At 44.8% G+C, this 24079-nt stretch overlaps 2 protein-coding genes across 2 annotated transcripts in view; one reads left to right on the top strand and one right to left on the bottom strand.

Moving 5' to 3' along the window:
* Positions 1-13974, top strand: part of TEX14 (testis expressed 14, intercellular bridge forming factor) — a 104595-nt gene extending 90621 nt beyond the window's left edge. The window contains exons 38-41 of the mRNA XM_043531309.1: positions 1455-5763; positions 10506-10578; positions 11475-11632; positions 13227-13974. The gene's annotated coding sequence lies outside the window, so the exon portion shown is untranslated. The remainder of the gene's footprint in view (positions 1-1454; positions 5764-10505; positions 10579-11474; positions 11633-13226) is intronic.
* DOC2B (double C2 domain beta) overlaps positions 733-24079 on the bottom strand; it is a 126394-nt gene continuing 103047 nt past the window's right edge. Inside the window, exons 7-9 of the mRNA XM_037880618.2 lie at positions 8234-8315; positions 6911-7007; positions 733-5723 (exon numbers count right to left, since the gene is read on the bottom strand). Of these exons, the coding sequence (XP_037736546.1) occupies positions 5587-5723; positions 6911-7007; positions 8234-8315 (316 nt within the window). The 3' untranslated portion in view covers positions 733-5586. The remainder of the gene's footprint in view (positions 5724-6910; positions 7008-8233; positions 8316-24079) is intronic.

Below are 24079 nucleotides of genomic sequence, written 5' to 3'. Positions count from 1 at the left end.
TCTAACTGCATTAGCTATATGGAAGGTAGGTAGGGTCTATTTCTTGAGTCTCTGTATGTTCACAAATCAACATTTTACATAGCTGAAAGGTCAGCTTCTGACTGCCTTGCACCCTCAAAGTCTCTGGTGGGGCTGAGTAGGCAGGGAATGCAGTACAGTGTACTTAGATTGTTTTCTCTTTGGGGTGGGGACCATCTTTTTGTTCTGTGTTTATATAGCGCTTAGTACAGTGGGATCCAGGACTGGGGCTCCTATGTGCTACCACAATATCATTAATATTATTAATTAAGCCTTTTAAGTTCTGTCTACCCAGGAGCCAGATCCCCAGCAGGTGTAAATAGGTACAGTGCAATTACCTTGAGTGAAGCTACTTTGATTTACACAAACTGAGGATCTGGCAGATGGAGTTGTGATTGTGCAATGGAATTAAATATAATCTGATATTTTAAGGTGACTTTATCAAATTATTTGTGACATTTAATATGTAGCATCTTATTCACCAGCGTGACAGGTATGACACTGTGAAACAGGCACTCAGTAATTTTTTACATATGAAATATATTTTCAGTGGCTCTGATATACAGCAGGTAGTGCTGGTCCTGGGCACGCATGTTCTGTACTGGAAATATTAATTCTCGTGTGTGAATGAGCAAATACGAAACAGGAATAGGTTTGGGAACTTTGGTATATGGGAGCATTACCCAAAATGGACTGTAGGAGGGGAGATCTTGATTTGAATAGTATATGCCAAAGCCAATGCATAAGCATTCTTTATTTTAACTTTGTTAAAAAGACAAGTCAAACCTAGTACATTAAATACAATGCATGCTCTTCCCTACTTCATAAATTCAGTCCAAAAACCTTTGAAGTTACAACCAAATATTGATACAAACACAGAGGATTGCAATAAAAACGCCAGCCAACCAGTTTTACTATGCAAGTCAAGACCTAAGCATCTCCCCTATTCTCAGGAGAAACATGGAGGTCACAGAGAATAAGGGTGCAGGAGTATTAGACACAAGTAAGAAAATTACAAAAAACAACCTTCTCCTGGTGTATGTGGTAAATTTGTCCCAAGGTACTAGCTGGGGAATTCTAGTACATGAAGCTGTCCTTAGACCAAAACAGGTTTTGGATTAAAAGCTGAAAGGCAGACACTTTGGGCGGGGCAGATGGGAGCGGAAACAAGGTTTGGAGCAGTGTTAATGCCCATTCAGTCTGTCAGTTTTTAAAAACATACTTACTGCAAAATCCAGTAAATATCTGCATTATGGAGCTGACTATTGAATAGCTGAGAATCTGCTGTGGTTGGCTGGAAAATCACTAACTGTTAGAAACTGCAATGCATTTGGGGCAGCTGTGTAAACATAGACACTGAATTTTTTTGTCGTCATTTAGCTCATTTTAAACAATATCAGGAAAAACTTAATGCTCAGTTATTTCTTTGTCTATAGAGAGCATGAATACAGGAAGCAGTTAACAGTGCTGAGCATTGCCACATAAACTTCTGATTTGCAACTGGAGCTGTTTTTTGTAAGAACACAATCACGCACTTTGCAACAAACAGAGGACAGCTAGCCAAGATGAGATAAGTGTCCAAATCTAGTATACATTTAGTTGCATATCCTGTATTAGGCTAGGCAGTTGATAAGTTGGTCCTATGTACACTGATGGGAAAACACATGCAGTCTGATATTTGGTAACAAAGAAGGACTCATGAGAAGGGACTCTTGGGAATATTCAGTAGGAGGTTTGAAATCCAAAGCTACTGCCTTCATTTTGAGATGCTGAATAAAAAAGGCTAGTATTGTTAAAGAGCCAGTGCTCCCTAAGCTAGATGCCACCCTTTAAATAGGATCTTCACCTCTGGTACCAATTTAGCTACTCACCGTCTTGAACTCTGAATATAAACCTTTGGCAAATAAAGTTAAATCTTCCAAATCTACAGAACTCAGCTGAAAGTGGAATTCCACAGGTAGCTGTAATCTCATCTTTTGGATAAAATGACTTTAGAAATATTTCCTTGCTCCTTTATGTAGCTTTTATTTGAACAGCAAATTCACAAATTTGTCACTGCATTCCTTGATGCATATTGGAAATATTATTTATCAATCATCTTAAGAGCCACAGAGCGTGTTGTACCATTTGGCTAAAAAAACCCCATGCACTGAAGCACTCTCAGAGCAGCCATATTCCTTTTAAAATGCCTCCCTGGTAACGTTACTAAATAACTTCTTTTAGTGACACTACTGGAAACCTCTGAACCCCACTCAGGGTTTTTCCACACAATTGTAGTGCTTTAAATTTTCAAAGCAATGTACAAACCTCACAAGGCCCCAGTGAGGTAGATAAATATCCCCGTTTTACAGATGGGGAAGCAGAGGCAGAGTGGCTGAGTGACTTTGCCCAAGGCCACACAGCAAGCCACAGGCAGAGCTGAGATTAAAATGCAGATGTTCCAACTCCAAAAATAAATCCACTAGCTAGCTCTACTCTGGGTTTTAATTTTGCACCTTTGATTTCCCCCACTAGGAAATACCTCTTTGTTGCTTAGTTCATCTGCTTCTGCTGCTTATCCCCCATGTGGATTCATAACCCTTTTTGAACCCAGCAGGTACTTGTAATGTCACAGAGAATATCTACTCTGAGTTTCTGTCAGGGGTCAGTATGCCTTGTAAAACAATCCTAAGGAAGCAAAACAATAGCATTTTTTCGTGATGCACTTGTAACATTCCAACATTGTCCCAATACAAATTGGAAGCCAGATCCTGCTCTTCACTCAGCTGACTTCAGTAGGATTACCACATGAGTAAAACAAGCAGGATTTGGCCCTTGGTTTTTACAACTGGCAAAAGAAACATTTTTTTCCAGGTAGAATCAGCTGCTGCTGAGCAATTTTTGCCCCTGAAGTGCTCTGAAAAGTTAAGATCATAAAAAAAAGTGCATAAAGTCCTAAACGATTCGTCTAGTGCCTGTGAAAACTGACGACCTCAAAGGAGGTGAAAGTCTGTCATGTTCGTTGTCATTCCAGCATCTGAGAGTTTAAAATGCGGCATTGTGGACTGAGCGATAACTGTACAAATAGGGGGAGACTCAGAGCTGAACCTTTAGAATTCACCTTTTTTTTCCTTTTTATTTTGGGTTCTATTTATAAATATTAACAAATCCAACAAAAAGTACACATAGATAATACTGAAATACAAAATTGTTGTAGGATGCAGTTAAGGACAATTACTGCAGCCTTCACATTGTAGCAAAACATTGGTATCAAACATTTAACAAGTTCTTGCATGACAACAACCATCTTGCATGCAATTTATATATACAGCCCAGTTAAAAAAGACTTCAATACAAAATGAAAAAATGCACACATTATGTCCCACTCCACATTAGGCATAAACCAGTGTTATGGCAAAATATATGCTTAAACAAATGGTACTTTTAAAATAACTGACAAAAAGGGAGAGTCCCTATTATTCCTGGCCATTCTAAGAGCCTCATTATCAGAGCCCTTGAACACATGCAGCTCCCATGGACGCCAGTGAGAGCTGTGGGGGCTCAGCACTTCTGAAATCAAGCCCTAAATATCCTGCTATATTTTAAAGTGCTGGAAAAGTAACATACATGGGCAAGAGAGAATTGGTGAGATCATCTAACTTGACATACTGTTGGCATTCAAATAAAATTCATGCATATCTGCATAATTCACTACAAATATTACATTGTTAAAAAGACCCTAAGAAGGTTTTCCCATATCTAACAAGGTGTACTATTATTATAACTTTGAAAAATAAATGTAGGTCTAAACAGATCTGATTGTTGCCAAAAAGTGACCTTCAGCCCCAAAATACATGTTTATTAACTACTACGTAGTAGAGAGTAAAGACTTGAATGTAACTATGGACCTTTTCAATAATGCATGGGTTAAAGGCTTCTGAAAATTCTGACATGCAGCATTTTGCAGTTAGTTTAGCTCATTTGTGACTTCTTGTGTTTGCAGAAAAACCTGTGAACTGTCTTGGACAAGGTTAGGAAAATAGAACAGTGTGGTTAATGAAAGGAAGAGAGGAAACTTTGATCCAGTGTATGGTGTGACTGTGACAGAGTAGAGAATTTTGGTTTGGGAGCTATGTGTTTGGTAGCGGGAGAGATTCTAGAACCAACTTTTTATTAGATTGGATCACTCTCAATAACTCAGACTTGCAGTTGTCCCTTGCACATTCCACCAGGGATTGATTATGTTCCCACAAAACTACCAATGATGTCAGTAGGGCAAAATCAGGGCCTAAGTCTTTGGACACTGACTGAAGCCAGCCCAGATGCAAAGAACAGATTTGTAGAGGGGAATGGATAATTGGCCTGCCTGGGGAGTTATGGAGTTACATACACTGTTAAGAAGGCCGAATAAAGGAAGAGACAAAGCCAAATTCTCTGTCCCTAACACGTGTGCAATGCCCACTGGAGTCCATGAAGGTTGTGTGCATGTAATCAAAGGCAGAATTTGACCCATGGCACTTACTGTAGCATCAAATCTGCCTCCTCTTGCCCTTCTAGCTGGTGGCAAGTCTTTGGGGGTTCTGCTCATTCTCACTAACCTGAATGAAATGTCTGCACTAAAAGTAAAATCTGAAGATAAGTTTCATTGAAAAACAGTCCTGTTCAAACCAGCTGTGTAGTTGACAGGAAGAAAGGCAGATTCATGGTTTCCTAAAAATAGCAGCTGCATTGAAGTGCTAGTGTGAAGTCCCACTGTCTGTAACAGAGCAAGAGTAAGTGCTGGAATGGAATGGTCTGTAGATTTTCTGATCTTTCTTAAATATCAAAACTTCTCTTAGCAAATGTGAAGCCTTATATTATTCCTGGTGAGGCTGCAAGTGCCTACTGTATATAAGGAAGTATGTGTATATATATATATTTATATATAGCCTTATATAGCTGCACAGCCCTTTTAGCATACTGGTATACTTCATATAGATTATCAGACAGGACAAGCATTACATTTCTGAAAGAAAAGCAAACAGTCCTCATCGATTATTGGAGAAGATGATCATTTCAAACCGTGATGTTTAAGTGCATTTCGACTGTTCGGGCCCAAACCACAGAAACTGACAACCAGAAATGTGGCACAGTCGCCTTAGTAAAACAGTTCCATTTAATAATGCTTTTTGCCCATAGTAGCTACACAAACAAAAAGTGATCCATTCATTTTGCAAGGCAGCAAGAAGATAATTCAGTATATCAAATAGTTAGTAAATAAGTCACAATTCTAGTGCATGCAGGCCATTTTTTCTCTCAATTGACCGTGTGTATGTGTGTGTTGGAGAGAGGGGGTGCTCAGAGACACCTGGGAGAAAACCCGAGGGGATCGCACCCACTGAACAGAGAAAATCAGTTGTATCTTGTTCAGTGGTATTTCCCTGCAGTCTGACCATCAGTTGGAATTTACCAAGCCACTCTTTCTTGCTGACTTAGTATCCTTTTAAATGTAGTAAGTAAACTAGAAGTCCAAAGGCATGAATTGTTCCTGGTTCTGGTTGTGAGAGAGAGAGCTGGGCTATCTTCAGGGTCCCGGGCCTGTCTTTAGGGTCAATCGCTGAGGATGGCCCCTGGCAGCTCGTTTGTTAGTGTGTGCCAGCGCTCTATTTTCTTGTCCTTGTTTTTCAGGCAATCAAACCAGTGCTTCAGCCGCTCACCTTTGGCATTAATTCCTAACACTACTCCACCTTAGCACAGAGAGAGAGACAGTCAGCTCATTCCACAGAGGTAAGCCAAGCTATGCCAGTAAAGACAGACAGAGAAGTCTGTTACTGACATTTGTTCAGCTATCCAGTGAGATATATGCAGTGTGACATTGCAAAGCTTTCCATGCTCCTTGGTAACTATTAGAAACAGCTGTTTAGAAGGGCAAGTGGCAAGGGAGTCCTCACTCTCACACACAAGTACATTTTCTTCCTTTTAGTGTGGGTGGATGGGTGGCGGCTGCTAGCGGGCACAATCATCGGTAGATGAAAGCTTCCTGGCTAGATTATCCTGGCCCCACTCACTTGGAGCTGGGCGTGGAGGAAGGAGTACATCTTTCAAGCACTGCTAATGGGCTTGGCTCTGTCCCATACTGCCTTTATGGTGCTGCCCCCATCCTCTGAGTTTAATACTCTTGACAATGTCAAATTACAAGTGATTTGTTTGTCTAATTTGTTGCCCTAGAAGTATCCATCTTGATTTAACAGGTCTCTTAGCATGGGGGGAGGGGTTGGGCTAGAATCTGACCAAGAAATGGAAAGCCAGTTAAATCACATGCCAAAGTATTCTATGCTCAGGGAAGCAAACATGGAAGCTGGAACAGCCTGTCCTTTTTTAAGGATGGCCCAGAGCGGGACTGCAAATGCCCCTCTCATTCCAAAGGCATAAGGAGGTAATGAATTCTCCTTGGCCATAAATCATTATGGCCACAAACAAAATGACCTCTAAATACTGCAAAGGTGGTTTGAAGCCTTTGCATTCAACAAAGACATATTCAGCCTCCACTTTCACTCATCTCTGGCTTTCAGAAGAAAAGGCTTTGAAAGTCAAGGTGGATGGAGACAGGCTCGTCCTACAGCAGAGTGGGAAGCCAGAGCTGAGCGTAAGGGCTTGTCTACATGAATGCTTAGTGCATGGGAATTACACCCGCCTGCCACACAAGTTCACTGTGGTACTTTAATCTAATCCCATTTCAAAGCAAGGTAGCAAAGTGCACAACAGAATTTATGTGTGTGACAGCAGGGTCCATGTGGGCAGGCTAGTGTGCGACAGATTTCTACCCCCGCTTGCCATAAGCTAAGTGGTCATACAGACAAGCCCTTAGTTGATTTATGTTAAAGGGCACATGCCCAAAGCAGCTTTAAACTTACTTCAAGAGCATCTTACTTACCAATAAAATCATTTGATTTTCCAATGTCATAATCCCACACAGTGACTTCTAAGGTCTTCTTTGCCAGGTCACCATGCTTTATTTCATAACAAAATTCCTGTTGGGGAGAAGAGATCGAATTCAGGAGGCAACATGTCATCTCCAAAACCCTAGCTATGCTAGCGCAGTGCAGTGTGGTTTTACAGAGCATCCTCAATGCAGGATCAAAATGTTTCACAGGAAATGCTTGTAAGCTACAGCAACAAGGAAGGTTTGAAGGTGCTATTTAATAGGACTGACTGAGTGGCTTGCAGAGCATGTCAGCTGGATGGAACAGAGGAGCGGTAGGCCAGGAATAGAAGCAGTTGGCTCTGAGGAGCTAGTGCATAAAGAATTGCATCTACTTACTGGGATCACTGCATATGTCCCTTGGTGTCATTTGTTTTCTGGGCCAGGAAAATTCTCATTTAACGACTGAACATATGCAAAGGGAGGTGAATCATGAGCCAATGCTTATGCTCTGTGTCACGGGCGATTGAGGAGGAGAGGGCTTTAATTGTATATGACTAACACTCATTGGCCATTCCAGGTGGTCCTACCATGGAGAGACCTAGCAAGTGGTGCACAGCAAGGTTTCTTTTTCACCTGCATTAACAGAAATAGGTGAATGAGAGAAAGGATTATCCAGTGGTTAGTGCACAAGCCTGGGACTTGGGAGACCTGGGTTCAATTTGCTGCTCTACTATAGCCTTCCTGCATGATCATGGGCAAGTCACTTAGGCCCTGACCCTGCTGTTAAACACCTAAATACCACTGAGGATCTGGGGCTCAGTTTCCAGCATGTAAAATGAAGATAGTAGCACTTCTCTACCTCACAGAAGTGAGGAGAATCAATCCATTAAAGATGGTTAGGTGCTCGGAGGTGATGGTGATGGAGGTGGGGCCATAGAAGTACCAAAGCAGATAAAGCAAATCCTGTGCACCCTGCTGCACCAGAATGAGCGAGGCTAGATAACCACCCTCATCCTCACTGAGCTCTTGTGAAAAATACAACTGCATAAACCAGACTTGTGTCCACTTCCACAACTGAGATGGGGATAAGGTGCCTCTACACCAGACCCACTGGGGTGGCAGATACAAGGATCCCAGCCAGGAGTGCCAGAGGAAGGGTGTTTATTCACTGCTCAGATTGCAATAGAAGTATTTAGTAAGGCAAGCAGAGGCAGAATATGATTGGATGTCCCACAGCAGGGGAAACTGATGTGATTTATAGACCTATCCTCTTGATATGTGAGGCGCTCATCAGAGAGAGCAGCTATCAAATACAGTGTGGTGCAAAAGTACCTCATTGAATTCAGGATTTAGTGTTTTCTTTTTCACTGCAGTCTTGTGCTTTGATTTCTTGTCCTCATCTGGTTTCAAGTAGCTGTAATTATAATAAAGACCTTGATCAGAACACACAGCCATCTAGCTGACAGTCAGAATCTCTTTTTTACAAGTTTGACCTAAGTTGTTCCCACAATCAGTTGAATTGTATTCCCAGCTTTGCTGGTGACTCACTGTGTGACCACAGGTAAACTACTGGCCTGCCTTGAGCTATGCCTTCCTGTTTTGTAAAACGGTGGTATTATTTTTTACCTACCGTGGTTAACGTTCTTTGAGATCCTTGCGTGAAAGTCATTGCAGCGGTGGAAAGTAGTACATTGGCCTCTGGCGTTAAAAAGAGGCACTGCTTCAACTCAGCTGAGCAGCTGTTCAGATTCTACTATACACCTTCTCATAGTGCAATGGTTATACCACACTCCAGTCCCTAGAGGCCACTAGAACTGCATGCACAGCACAAGTGTGCTCTGAATAATTCCTGCCTCCAGAAATGCTGGCTTAAATCCTAGGTAGCCATGCATCAAAGACTCTAAAGTAGAGTACCAGTCCACGTCCAGTGGCACAAATCTAGATCCTTGCTGAGATACAAAGAACATTTGAATGAGAGAGATTAGACATCAGTACTGCCATCCCCAAGCATTCAAAAATCTTGAGTTGGGTTCCCAGAGTCCCAGTTCAGTGCTCTGTCCTGCTGCCTTCTAAAGATCACGGTGCCTTCTAAAGAAATACTCACTTTAAAAAAACCCACATTTATGCCTGAACCATTTTTTACCTACTAATGTTACAAGCATCCCCTCAACTCAAAGAGGGCAGCAGGAACAAATATCTGGACAGCACTTTGCATGTAGCCAATTTGCTCTGCTGTTTATGTGCGTGTTTCACACAGCAAAGAAAAATAAAATCATACGGGAAGAAGATGTTGAGACTGAAATCTTCTAAGATTCACAAAGAGTTAAACGTAGTTAAAGTTGACACTGCGCCTTTAAAAATCAGTTCTGTTTTCCTCTCATGTTTTCTGTATCTCACTCAGATTTAGGATTTATGCATGAAAACAGCATACTTTTCTAACGGCTCCTGCTTCTTAGTCATGCCCTGAAGCCATAATCTACTGTTTGTGTTAGCACAATAGGCAACTGCCAAAATGACTGTGTGGTAATAAACAGGGACTTATGTTACTTTGGAGAATATGCAGCCAAAGCTGATGCGCACTTAAAAAAAAAATGCAAGGATTTATTTTTATGAAAAACACTCCATTCATAAAAAGCAATTAAGTAAAAAGCAGAAAACATATTGCACAGAAATGTGATTGATTGCTGTGTTAACACCATTACCAAAGCAACACTTGAAGATGCTCTATTCTCATGGTAGATGAATTCTATTTCAAAACTGGGGTTGGCCAAAAGAAGAGCTTCATTCCAGTGCCTAGAGTGGTCTCAGCACTGTGGCCCAGATCCACAAAGGGACTTAGGGATGGCTACGCTGAATATTGCCACACCTAACTTTTAGATGCCCAGAAAATCACTAGAGCAACAACAGGCTCCCCAAAGACTGAGTTAGGCACTTAGGCTCCCTCTTCACTGAAGGGGGAAAGATAGTGACCTAAAAACAGGACCCACAAAAGCCAGCGCTCTAGGCAGGGGACTGCCTGAGCTAGCCACTGGGAGATGCTGAGAGGGGTGGGTACTAAGTCCTGCCTTTCACAGAGGTTAGTGCCTGTGAGCCACACAGGATCCCCTCTCCTGGAGCCAGGGGACTTTGGGGCCTAAACTGTTTCTTGTGAGAGAGTTAGGCAGCTGCCTAACACACTCAACCAACTGAGGAGAGAGGGGGAAGGAGCCAGAGGCCTTCTACGTAAACTACCCCAGTGGTTTGGATACTTGCCTAGGATGTGGTTCAGTTCCCCAGGTCGCTTCCTGAGGTGGGATTTGAATAGACTTCTATCTCTCGAGTGGGTTTCCTAATCAGCTAAGGGATGTTGTGGTGTGAGTTGCTCCTCTTCTCTTGCTGAAGCTTTAATTAATTAATTGGAGGATGGGCGAGACTGATGGTGGGAGCCCCCCTTCTTGCCTGTTGGAGCTGTTCCACTTTACTTAAGTAGTGTTTGGGCCAGCCAAAGAGTTAGAAACGCTCCCTAGTCCAGTAGCTGGGGACTTGCTTAGGAGGTAGGGGATTCTGGTTCAAATCCTGGTTCTGCCTGTTAAAGGGATTTGCAGTGGGATTCCCTGCCTTCCAGGGAACTTCTCAGTGAGGTGGGAACGCCGTGTGAATCTCCTGGCTTTCTTTGGAGGATGTTTGTCCCAGAGAAGGTGAGACTGTTTGAACAGGGACGTCCCGCTCTGAAGTTGCGTGGGAGGTGGGTGAGTACTCGGACCAGTGCTATTAAACATATTAATAAATTATCTATAAAAAGGCTAAACGATGAGGTTGCAAAATTTGCAGATGATACAAAATTACTCAAGATAGTTAAGTCCAAAGCAGTACTGTTTTGATTACATAGTTGCATCATCAGTTGTATTTAGCTCTCTGCCAATTTTGGTCAAAATTAGACTAAGTTTCTACAAGCTATTGCCCCTTTATATGATTTTTTTGTGGTTGATTGGATGCCCAATAACATTTAAACATCCAGTGGTACAGAAAAACTTCACCACTTGCAGCATCTCCATCCACGTTGGGGATGACCATCAGATAGGTATCTAACATGTTAGCTATGAAATGTTTCTAGCTGATGGGTTACCCCTAAATGCCCAAAATGCATACAGGCTGGTAGAATAGACTCAGCTCACACAGTTAGATCAGTAGTATCACCCTAAATGAAGCCAAAGGCCATTTGAAATTAAGTATATCCAACCTGCTCTAAAAAGGGTTAATGCCATGATCATCCTCTGCTGAAAAGGAGGAGGGTCATTACATAGTCCTGAGACCCTGGCCATACCTGCAGCGTGTTCTCACATCACCATGGGCATTGGCAGCCAGCAGCCTTTTGAATATTTTGTATGAAAACAGTCCAAAAGGTGAGTGGCTCTTTCTGGATTCCAATCAGCTAAGAGCTAACAGTGTGATTTTCAAGGCCTGACTTTCGAAGGGACCATCTCCCAGAACTGCAAGGAGACAAGCAGGTGCTTCCCCACAACCAGATTTGCATCGGATAGTAAAATACACAGGAGTATAGCAGCCCCCTTTAATGCCATGGCACCTTTTACAGGGGCGTGGAGCAGGAGTCACACCCACGACTGGCACAGGTGACCCACAGCAGACGTCAAGAGAAGAGTTGTGTGCATCCCAGCTAAGGAACAGGGTATGGCCCCTCCTGTGCAAATGCCTTCATCTGGTTTCCAGTCCACACTCTGCTTGCTGCTACAGGTATGCAGTCAACAAGGATAGGAAATGGCAGAAATATACCTTTAGCCCTGGGCCGTGGGCATTTTTGTCAGACCCCTTATATTCAGGCGATACAATTCTATCAACAGGAGCCTTGTTTTGGGTGTCGCATCACTTTAAAACAGCTCTTTGGGTCTTCCAATAACAGAAGTGTGTTTCGGGGAGGGAGAGCCCACCCTCTGATGGGGATCGGCACATGGGTGCTAGCCAGCACAGCATGCATGGCTATCACAGCACGCATGGCTATGCCAGCACTTGTCAGTAGAAATTCAGTGACAGAACTCCACAGTGGAATCTAAAGTTAAGCCAAGTTATCAGTGGTCCCCAGTCCCTACACCCTTACAGCCTGTGCCCAACTGATAAGAGACAACATACAATCTGAAGAGCCCCAGCAGGGCAATAGATCAGTCAGGCACTAATCAAGTTGTTTTTGAAAGGGGAGGTCAAATCACATTCAGAAAGATACAGATTTAAAACTCAAATAGAACCCAGATTGGACTGCAAAGGCTGCCACTTCCCCCATGATTTACTAGGAAGGCTACCAAAGCTGAGGGCTGTATTCCCCATGTGCTGTATTTGTATCCTGACTCCTATTCCAAAGGGGTAAGCAGTAGCACACAAATATTGCATGGAACCCAGACAATATTTTAATATTGGATTGCTCTGTACCATGCACATATTTCCACTGCTCCATTTACTATGCAGGGAAAGAGCTCTGGTTCTCTGGATGCTAGAAACTCTGGATCTGAGTCTTCGTATAATAGTTTTATATTTTAGGAAGCTCCTTGGAATCTCATTTTCTCAGGCCTGGTCTACACAAGAAAGGGCTTACAGTACAGATATACTGATACAGCTATATCGGCCAATTCTCCTAGTGGAGAGACAGCTTATAGCATCTAAAGAGTTATTTTGCTGGTTTCGCTTATACCAGTTCCCCAAATGAAATAAAATATGCTGGCAAAAGGCCATTTTTGCTGGTATAACAGTCTACACGGGGGGTTTGCTGTGCAGCTATGTTGGCTAGGGAAGTGATTTTTTCACACTCCCAGCTGACATGGCTATGCTGGCAAAACTTTTAAGTGTAGATCAGGCCTAAGACTGGCAACTTCAAGAGACAGTGCTAAGGCGGGGGCGGAGAGTTTTCAAAAGAGTACATGTTATTTAGAAGTAAGGGCTTGTCTAAAACAAAATGTAGGACTGGAAGAGACCTCAGTAGATCATCTCGTCCAGTCCCCTGCAATCAAGGCAGAACTATGTAATAGCTAGACCATTCCTGACAGGTGAATGTCTAACCTGTTCTTTAAAATCTCCAATGATGGAGATTCCACAACCTCCCTAGGCAATTTATTCCAGTGTTTAACCACCCTGACAGTTAGGAAGTTTTTCCTATTGTCCAACTTAAAAGTCCCTTGCTGCAATTTAAGCCCATTGTTTCTTGTGCTATTCTCAGAGGCTAACAAGAACAGTTTTTCACCCTCCTCCTTGTAACAACCTTGTATGTACTTGAAAACTGTTATCATGTCCCCCCTTAGTCTTCTCCAGACTAAAACCAAATTTTTTCAACCTCTCCTCATAGGTCATGTTTTCTAGACCTTTAATCATTTTTCTTGCTCTTCTCTGGACTTTCACCAATTTGTCTACGTCTCTCCTGAAATGTGGTGCCCAGAACTGGACACAATAACGTGAGGCCTTACCAGCACAGAGTAGAGCGGAAGAATCACTTCTCATTCTTGCTTACAACACTCCTGCTGATACAGCTAGGTGAAAAGTCAGCCAAAGGGCATTTCAGGTATCCTGGATCAAAGTACATTTTCAGAGGAACAAAATCCTGCAGCCTACTGTGTTTATCAGTTAGAGACTGGAAGGTAAAACTTCACGGAAATAAATCTACTCTGTCCTGCTGGAATCTGTCCTGAGGAATGAGGAAGCCAGCTAAATCACATGCCACTGACTTATGAAATTGGCATCTCTGCTCTACACGCTCTCCTTTAATTGTTTGTAGTTGTCACAGCTGGAAAGGGCTTGGCAAGGACAGCCACTGTGAGAATGGCATGGCTATTACAAAGGAAAACAAGACAGTCTGCCAGTGAGACACCAATTAAGTAGGGAGCAGGGAATGCACTGATCTCCCTTTGGTGAAGAAATGACACATTGTTACCTGGATGGGATCACACTTAGAAGGGAGTGAGATGTAGACTTGATGATGCACTAAACATGTGAAAGCTCTTTGCAGGGGGTTAGGAGAGAGGTGTGGATGCACACACACAATACACCCACCCTACCTCCTCTCCAGAAAGTGCTGAAATAAATGCTGAGTCAACACGTCTTAATTCTCTTAGTTATAACATAGAGAAGACTTGGTTTGCGTCACAAAAGATTCCAGATCTAATTTTCTATCTTCTCTTAATAATTTTTCTTTAATTAGATTTTGATAAATTTTGTTTGTAAATTGTGTAATACAAACAATTGATTTATATTTTAACTATTAATGTTATGTAGATAATTAAATGTTTCAAGAATAGCTCAGATTAGATAGCAAATGGCTAATATATTATCAGTGGCGGCAATCCCTCTTTCACAGGTGTTTATTTTTTATGGATCCTTTGGTGACTGATGAGTCTGATCCTTGGGCCATAGGCTCATTGGCAGGTGGTGTCATCTGAATAGGAATCTCTAACTATGAGGGAACAGATTTACATGGGAGAACATTCCCCCATGTGCCCACTGTCTGCAGCATTCTTATACCTTCTTCTGATGCATCTGGTGTTGGCCACTGGCTGCGACAGGACACTGGATTAGGTGGGCCTTGGATCTGACTCTGTCTGGCAATTCCCATGTTCCTAGACATTTCCACAGCAGCCTGTCAGAGCCAGGTATAGATTCAGCCCCACAAGGAACATGGATCTGCTCAGTTAGGAGGTGGCATTTTATATGTGCACTTCTCTGGCTACACCCAGCACTTTACTCTTCCAGAAGTCTGGTCCTGAAGAATCATAACTCTTAAAACTAAAAACTGTCTGCTTGAAATGCTGCCCTGGTTCTCTTCCCTGACGGAGCCAAGAGCATCGCTAACCCCGACCCACCATCCCCTGCAGCAAATGAAGGAGTCACTGATTTTATTATCTCTCAGAGAAAAAACTGCACTGCATCTGAAAAGGCTGCTGCTCCTGACAAGCCTACTGTCTCTCAGAGTCCATGTATTATCACCCTGGAAGTGCATTCGTTTGGCCAGATCCCTGATGTCCTGGTTGGTTATGTCGCTGACAGCCTCTTGCAGGCCCCCTGAGAGCTGCCACAGCCCGTACTCATCAGGGGACCCACAACTTGGTCCCACATACTTCCAACATGGGAAAATCACTTAGAAGCAAAACCTCATTAGGCCCCTCACTACTCCTTACAGGTTTGCCAGGTCCGCTCCAATGGCCTCTGCCTATTAACCACTCCTAGATCTCCTAACAGTCCTTGAATACGACTCCACTGGTGGGCACAGCTATTTGCAGGGGTGCTTGGACGCATGCACATGCCATACACTGTATCTACTGGTCTGATAGTGGAAGTTTTTCCACCTTTGTTCAGCTGTTGCTGCTGCCCAGTCTTTGGGGGCCCGATTACATCACTGTGCAGGGGGCACAAGGAAGCATGTTGAGAGCATTCGGTGGATGTCTCAGAGGGAGAGGGACTGGTGCATTTAGGACAAGGAGAGTCACAGGAATGCTGCTGTGCCTGAAAGCCACTCACCTTATAAACCAAACTGAATATCCTACCAAAGGCAGCTAATGCAGTGGTCCTTCCAATGGTAGGCCTGGAGGAATGGCTCTGAGTTTGGAGGAGACTGCATTCGCTTTCTGCTCTTCACAGCTGGTGAGCTTTTTGTCCCCATCCTCCCAACCCTCCAATAAACTGCAGTCATGCTAAGGGGAGCAAATAAAAAAAAAATTTCATTCATGCTAGTTCATGGCACGTTCGCTTTTATTCAATGTCAAAGCACCCAGTCTGATGCTGGCGGGATCAGGGCCAGAAGCCAGACAGCAACATCTCTGGAATGGGAAAAAATTCCTATTCAGATGGCATCTGTCAGCAAGCAAAGCACTTGCATGCTCCTGCAAAGGGTATGTGGTGTGTTACAGTGCGGCAAAATCTCCAGCAAAGAGCTGGCACTTGAAGCCCTGCTCACTCTGCTGCAATATGTTACTGAGTTTAGCTGCAACAGAGCACTGGGAAAAAATATCTGATCAGATCCAGGGTGAAAACAGGACGGGGGAGCCCGTTCAGCTCATTGCTGCTGAAACCAGTTTGGGACTATAGGCTTGATGGTTAATGGTGCATTAAAGGGCTGGGGTGAGAGATGGTTTGAACAGCTTGTGCAATAGAATTGGGCTCCTTTGTCCACAAGATCTGCATCAGGGATGGGCAACCCACTGTGGTAAGATCCAGCCTGGCTCAAATGTTTGACCCGGAGGCCACTGCACAATCTGCCAATAGGCAGCTGGGCTGACTGGTCCAGCAGCAGCTGCCTCCTGAAACAGAGCAAACTGTGAATGTCAGGAGCACATGGTCTGGCGAGGGGGGAAACCAGGTGAGCGGAGGGGAGGGGTTAGAGCTACAATTACAGTGTGTGTGTGTGTGTGTGGGGTACTAGAACAGAACAGGGAAAGGAGAGAAGAGGAACAGGGAGAAGGGATAAGGCAGGAACCTAGGAGCCATTGTGGAGCCTGTTGATGGCCCTGTGTGGATCCTTGTGCCCCACTGAAGTGGCACAAGGAGTGACAGGCATCTGAATACCTCCCCATTCCCTGTGAGCCCTACCACCTGAAGGATGGGGTGGCCTCCTCCGCCAATGAGGTGGGTTTGAAATCTTCACTAAGATCTCCCTGTGGCAACTGAAGGGTGATGCCCACAGGTCTCTGTCCGTGGGGAACTGCAGACCATGAGAAAGAACAACAGAATGTGCCATCAAGGTGTGGTGTGGTCCATGTCTCTGAGATAAGAGGTTTGATAGCAGATAGCCAGTGGATTTACGGTACATCCCCGTTTATCCAAATGGCGTGGGAGATCCGTTTATCCCACGCCCAGGTATCTGAAAGAATTGGACAGGCTGAACTGCAGTTTCACTGACAGAGGAATAGAGGGAGTAATGCTGACATTTATTTAATACCTTGTACTGTATTAAAGTGTAAAACACTCACTTTATTGACGCTGTGCTATCAGTTGTCCTGTTGTTGCTGAAATGGGATAGGTCTGCACTTGCAGCGCTGCAGCTGCACTGCTGTAGCACTTAGTGAAGACATTACCTACACCGCTGGGAGGGCATCTTCTGTCGGCATAGGCACTCCACCTCCCGGAGCGACGGTAGCTCTGTTGACAGGAGAAGCCCTGCAGTGGACATAGGGCTGTCTACACTGGGAGTTAGGCTGATAGAACTAGTTGCTCTGGCAGTGTAGACCAAGCCTCAGTAAGTGCAGCTGACTGCTCACATCTACTGTACAAATACAAAGCCACTGATTAGCACTAGCAGGTGCTAAGAGGCTAATTGAGAAGTTATTAGCAGGTGATTAAGTAACATAGGGCTTCATGGGGGACACACTGGATTCGGATTACTAGGATTTTCAGATAAAGGGAATTGGGGTAACTGGAATTATATTGGGGCAGGGACTGCCTTGTCCTTCTGTGTGTATTGCCCCTAGCACAATGGGGCCCTGATCCTGCTTGGGAACAGGGACTGGAGTCTGATGGGCAGTACAAGTCAGAAATAACAACATAGCTCCCACCTCCACATGCAGCACTGAGCTCTGGGGTGGGGTGGGAAGGAAAAGTCTACATCTCGACTGATAAAGCACTGTGCAGACCTGTGCTTAGAAAGCTTCCACAGGCTTGGCCTAACCTGCAGCACTTTTCTGGACCGAGCCTGCCAGGTCCTGAGGGATGGCTGCTGTACTGCTTTTTACTGACCGAATGTCCAGCACTAATTATTGCCAGCCAGCCCTGCTATTTGTCTGGCTAAATTCTCACATGCACACTCCATGGGGGAAACTAACCCAGAAGAAAATGTTGGCGGGTTGTTTATTTTGTTGCTTGTCCACATCTGTCAGCCTTGTTTTGCTAGAACTGTCATCCATTCTAGTCTGTTTGTAAAGCGCCTGGCACCTTGGAGGTCCCCCACCTTTACGAGGGCCTACACACACCACCCGAATACATATCAACAGCAACAGAGACAGTCCTGGCCACACCAGGGACCAGGGCAGGCAGTATTGCATTAAGCAGGCAGTGCACATGCTCAACCCCGTTTATTAGCAATACTCGACACTCTGCTTATCTAAACACAGCCACCCCACCTCACTAAAGTCCAGCATTAATCACACTCAAGAAGACAGTCATTTGGAAAAGCGGGAACAGCAGGTATTGGCTTCATCTGGACTGTCAGACCTGCACACAGCTGGCCTGGAGAATAAAGCCATTTAATGAGCTAATGGAATCGTGCTGCAGGAAGAGTTCCGGATAGTTAGTGGGCGTCCCATCCTCCTCTGCCTGCCTTGGAGAGGAACAGCTCTATTTGGGAGACATAATGAACTGCTGGGTCTGTAGCTAAGCGACAGCTGGACTCACAGGCACCTGGATTAGACAGGCCTTGCCCACGCTGGGAATTTGCCCCAGTTACAGGAAAACCCTTCCTAAACCACAACTAGTACCATGGCAGTTGACCCTTGATTCCACTCACCAGTGCAATAGCAGCTTTGCCTGTCTACACACGGGGTTTTGATAGTAAGCTTTCGTGAGCTACAGCTCACTTCGTTGGATGCTCAAATAAATTTGTTAGTCTCTAAAGTGCCACAAGTACTCCTTTTCTTTTTGCACATACAGACTAACACAGCTGCTACTCTGAAACCCCTCTTTGTCCGGTTCATCCAGCCCCTAGCATAACGGGGTCCTGGTCCATAACTAGGTTTCCTAGGTGCTTCAGCAATAAATCAATAAATAATAATTAGCTGATGTAACCCTGACGAACTCCAGTGTAGGCAAGGCCATAGACTGGGACTGCAAACTTACCCACTATGGGCACATCTGATCAGCTCCTTCTACATTAGCCACTAGGGGAGAAGGAGAGAAGCATGTGTTCAGATTCTGGCATAATTTTGATAACACTTCTCATCTTGCTACGGGGGATTAGGAGCATAAATCCCAGTGGACTTTCATTGGCACTTGACTCCTAAATCATGTAGCTACTTAGAAATTCCCATCTGTAATAAAAATCCCAAGACCAGGGAATCTGGTAAATTTTGTTTTTCCCCTCTCCCCTTTTTAAATAAATTAGCATCCATGAAATGTGAAGGGTAAAAAGAGCAAGAAACAGAGGTTTAAATTACACAAGGCAGGTTTCCATGTAAATTATTTTGATGCGCTGTAAAATAATCACTGGGGAATAACATGCTTGTAAAGAAATGCAATCTGCCACCATGATGTCCTCATTTGCATATCTTAATGAGATCCGTTAATTTCAATTATGTGGGGGTGGAGTTTCCAAACATAGGCTGGCCAGACTGAACTTAGTTGGCATTTTGTACAGACCTAGCAGCCATGCATCTGAATTGGGGCCCACATACTGCAGGTTGAAAAGGATCTATAGGGTAAAGGCACAGTCTGCAAGGTTAGCATAGGCACACGCATCATTCTATGGCGAGCCTTGCCTGCAAGACCTAGAGTGGCACAAGATTCACAGGTAGCAGCTGACCTGCCTTGTGCTATGCTAGAAGGAAAGGAGCTAGACAACAGCTGGGATCACAAATGCAAAACCTAGAAGAAATACAGGAGGTTGAGAATATATGTGACCAGTTAAGAGAGCAGAGAAAGTGCATTTGTTTCTTCAAGTGGATGATGTTCCACAGAGCAGGGAAACAATCACAGGTAGTTTTGGACAGGTTCTCTCTAGTGACAATGGAATTCCCAGAGTGAATGGGAAAGAATCGAGGGAACAAGTGCCCAGCTTGGGCACAGAGGGCAAAGCATTTCTAATGCACCTATCACAGTAGTGGCTAGAATCCAAGCGCAACATAAAGGCTCACATTCAGTTGTTCTATAAAGAACTCTGCTTTTCACCACTTTGCTCTAAACATTTCACCCCTCTTCATCCACCCACTTCCTCTGGGCTGGACTAGATGAGAAATGTCTATGTTCCTACTGCGTAAACTTCCAAAAACAACACTACAACATTGAGGGCTGTTTGCTGCAAAGCCAAGCCATGAATAATGGGAACACTGGCTGGGACACAGACACAGAGAGTGTGTTCTCTTTACACCTGGCACTGGAACTGTGTTGGTAAAACAAAGCGCAGTCACATCTGAACAGCTCTGCCAACATTTACTTCTTTGTCTCCTTCTCCAAACCCCTTTGTCTTTTGCATTTAAACAAAAAGCCCATCCAGAACATATTAGCATTTATTGCTCTGCTGTGAGTTTAAGGAATGACAGACCTGGCAACCAAAGTATTTTACTGTGTCACAGGACAGAGGCCTACACTTATAATCTAGAGCCGTGCTTCTGAAGCTATCTGATGTGGGGGACTGGCAATTTTTTTTTTCCAATGTGCGCGCAGACCGGCAACCGATGGCTCGCGGACCGGCACCGGTCCACGGACCACCACTTTGAGTAGCACTGATCTAGATCAGCATAGCTACATCACTCACTAAATGTCACAACCTTGAGCACTGAAGCTACGCCAACCTAGCCCCTGGCGTAGACACAGGTAGGTTGACGGAAGAATGCTTTCACAGAGGTGGAGTCACTACAGAAATGGAAACGCCCCGTCTGTCACCATAGGATGCATCTACATCACGGGATTATGCCAGTGCAGCTGGTGCCATAGCTATGCTGCTCCAGCCCCCACAGTGTAACTGTAGCCGGAGGCAGTGGGAGCCACTCACAACCCTGCCCTGCCACCATTCCCCAAGGCCCATCTAGAAGACGGCTCCCTCTATGGCTGACAGAAGGGAGAGCTCAGTCTCCCTTGGCTCATTCAGTCCTTGGCTTCAGAGGAAACTGTGCAATGGGGCCAATTAGTGCAGTTTGTGACAGTGGTTGTGTCCCGCTGGCACTGGGAAGTGGAGCAGGATTCTCCACACTGACTTCACACACACCAGCTGGGCTACGCGGCTTTTTGTATAGTAAAGACAATGTGGAACATTTTCCTAAATTGGCCATGTTGAGCTATCTTAGCTCACCTTTTCCACTGCTGGTGATGGGAGGAGGAGATAAGACTGGGATGCCCGTCAACGACGGTCATGGGCTGGCACCAGCATAAATGAACCCCACCTACAAATGACCCTTCAGCTGTTCCACTTTGCTGATTTCGTCATTACATTCTCCAAGAGAAAAAAAATATTTCTTGGGGGGAACATCATCATCCAGAACCTTGTATGGGAACAAATCTTACAGGGTAACTAGATCGGGATGCAAATAAATAGCCCAGTGAATTTAAACTTTATGTCTGGTCGTAACAGCTTTTGAACCTTCCTGATTTCTGCATTTGCTGTCATTGTTTGCCAAGGATTTTCAGCAGACAGGGATCCATTTGTGATTCACCTTTGTGAGCACTGGTTTGGGAATTATCAACAGCAATAAAAGCAACAAATGGCAGAGAAATGGAAATCCAAACACTAGGAAGAAACTCCCTGGAGGCTGGTTGTCCCAGAACTGCAGGGTGTCTTTCATCCTCCTCTGAAGCAGCTTGTGCTGACCTCTCTTGGTGCTGGGATACATGGACCGTTGGTCTGATCCAGTCTGGGAATTCCCATGTGCGTATCGGTGCTTGTCCAGGTGAATGGCTATCTACAGAGTGTAAAGATGAAACTTATAAACTCTCTCCTGCATCACAGTCCAAGGCCTTCCATGTGATCTGACAAACCCTTCTCCCCCTCTGCTCCCATTCTCTTGCGATGCTCTCTTAGGATGAATCACTCACTTTGTACCTGCTTTTCCATCTGTTTTCCCATCACTCTTGGACACAGTTGCCTTTGTCCAAGCAGCACCTAACCTATGCACAGAGTTCCCCTTTCTGTTGTCTCCAGCTAGACACAAGAGCACTCAGAACCACACACAGAATGAAAGCTGCCAAGGCCGACCAATCCCACAGAAAGGTAGTCAAGGAGACCCATAGGTGTTATTGTCCATCTCAAGCCCACACAAAACGCCATCAGCAAAGGTAGAGCTACTGTTTCTCTCTGGCTGACAGGCTTTACCTTCTTCCTCCTCTTGAAGGAGTATTCGTGCCCTGGTGAACAGGGGCGCCATCTACTGTCCGAAGTGAAGAGCCTAAGACAGTTACTGTTTCTGTTAGACCGTAGCTATGGGGTATCCAGCACCAATATCATAGCGATAGGGTAGCAGATTTCTAAAACAACTTTAGAATCTGGCAACATGTTCTTTGTATTCCTTTAGCCTCTTCCACCCTGAGCCTGGGATCCCCAGGTGCTGAGCAGAAACTCAGACTGAAATTTCCAAAACAACTACAGCGTTTGGTCCCCCAGTTCCTGTTAATTTCCTATGAAAACTGGTTGCACAAATCTGACAGATGGATTTGAAAAATTTCAGCCTTAGATGTTAAGGCCAAAAGGGGCATCACACAGGCCAGAGACCCTAACCCAGTGATTCCAAACTCTCTCAGTAATTAACCCACACAGCTCCATGTGAGACAGACAAGCATCATCCCCTATTTTAGAAGTCTCCCTTTCAAAGTGGAAACATCAGTCATTGCTAGAAAGTGATCCTGCTTACCTGCCCCAGAATGCATTCCTTAAGGGATAAACCGGGGCACTGGATTGATAGGGGACTATCAGGATGTAGCCGCACTGAGAGAGATCGCTGGGCAAGTGTTTGCAGTACAAATGGCGAGGTGACCAAGAGGTATTCTCATGTAATTAGAAGTGGTTAGGCTGCTCACAGTTGGCATCACTGCCTGTACAGAACCATTATGCAGATTGGTTTTGCTACTGACATAATTGTGTCTCAGTATGGAACCACAACATGTCATAACACCTGAGTACCGTGCATTGGACGGGGCTGATCACGTATGGTGAGAGCTACAGAGTGTTAGGTTGCACAGCACTACCCAGCTCCCGTTAGTAATATGATGGTAGCACTAAAGGTCATGATTAGAGATCAGGGCCCTGTTGTTCTGAGCACTGCACATGTACAGGCTAGAGACAGCCCCTGCCCTGCACAGCTCACTGTATATACCTATACGGATGTAACGCCCGGTTAGTGTTAACTGTAGCATAGGGTCTGCGCAGCTCTAGTGCTAGCCCGGTTCTTTAGCTCAAGCTGTAGTCTCATGGGTTTAGCACTGGCCCCTCGCTCAGTCCCTGGTGTGGGACAAGATGGTGGCTGTCACAGAACCATCCACCCCAGGGCAGCACTCCATGGCCAGCACCCTTTCCCCCCGACCCTGGCCTGGGCCTTTTTATTTTTTGTTGTGATTATGGTTTGCAGAATCCCTTTGGCAGGAAGGAAATAAAAGCCAATCCTGTGCTAACGCTGCATGCTGCACCTGCTCTCTGACACAGCGAGAGAGAAAGAAGCATCTCAATTCACATCTCTGTAATTTAGCCACATCGAGTTTATGGTGCACAAATGGTTTGGACCTTCTCCAGACGTTACCGGCGTGGTTTCCCTGGGCAAGAGCCTTTAGTTTCCCTATTTTTTGAAAGCTATTCCCCTAGGAGAATAATGACCACTGGGGGATTCATATAAGAAGCTATTGCAGGTGCTCTGTCACCCTACAAGCATGGAGTGGAATAGCAATGAGGTCAGGGAGCTCATGTGGGTGTACTCCGACTCTGCCCAAACAGGCCATTTCTCCAGGGGCGGGGGCCACATTCTAGCTTTTAGACATCAGTCTTTTACAGGGCAAAAAGCTGGGTCCGGCTTTGCTGAATAACAATTCTTTCCCAGTGAACAATCACAGGCTCTCAAGGTGCAAGACAAAATGTGCCAACAGGCCAGCCCAAGAGCGAGGTGCAAGTACATCTAGGGCCTCCCATAGATTACAACCACCTGCTTCTCTGTTCAGGAAACTGGTGAGCTTGTAAGTTCTGCAACAGAGTCACACACATGAAATAGTTCCCAATAGTCCCTCCAGCTGCCTATCAACAATACAATTGGCTCAGGCTGGGTCAGGCAATAGTAATAAGGATGCCTTATATAGCATTTTGCAAACCTCAACATTGGCATAGACAGGAATCACTTCATACACTGGCTGAACTGCAGCCACCTCTGGAGTGAAACACACCAGCTGCTAAGTAGTGCACAGCAACACCTCCAATTAGGACAGGAAGCCTCTGTCTAACTGAACTGAAAGGGGTGGGCGGGTAGGCAGAATGTAATTACCCACTTTGGGACTGAGCCATAGATACCGGCGTGAGCACACCTGCTCTGCAAAAAT

The sequence above is a fragment of the Chelonia mydas genome, chromosome 17 (genome assembly GCF_015237465.2).
Source record: "Chelonia mydas isolate rCheMyd1 chromosome 17, rCheMyd1.pri.v2, whole genome shotgun sequence".
NCBI classification, from domain to species: Eukaryota; Metazoa; Chordata; order Testudines; family Cheloniidae; genus Chelonia; species Chelonia mydas.
Note: the sequence above shows the minus strand (reverse complement) of the source record. Positions and strands in the feature narration are given on the sequence as shown.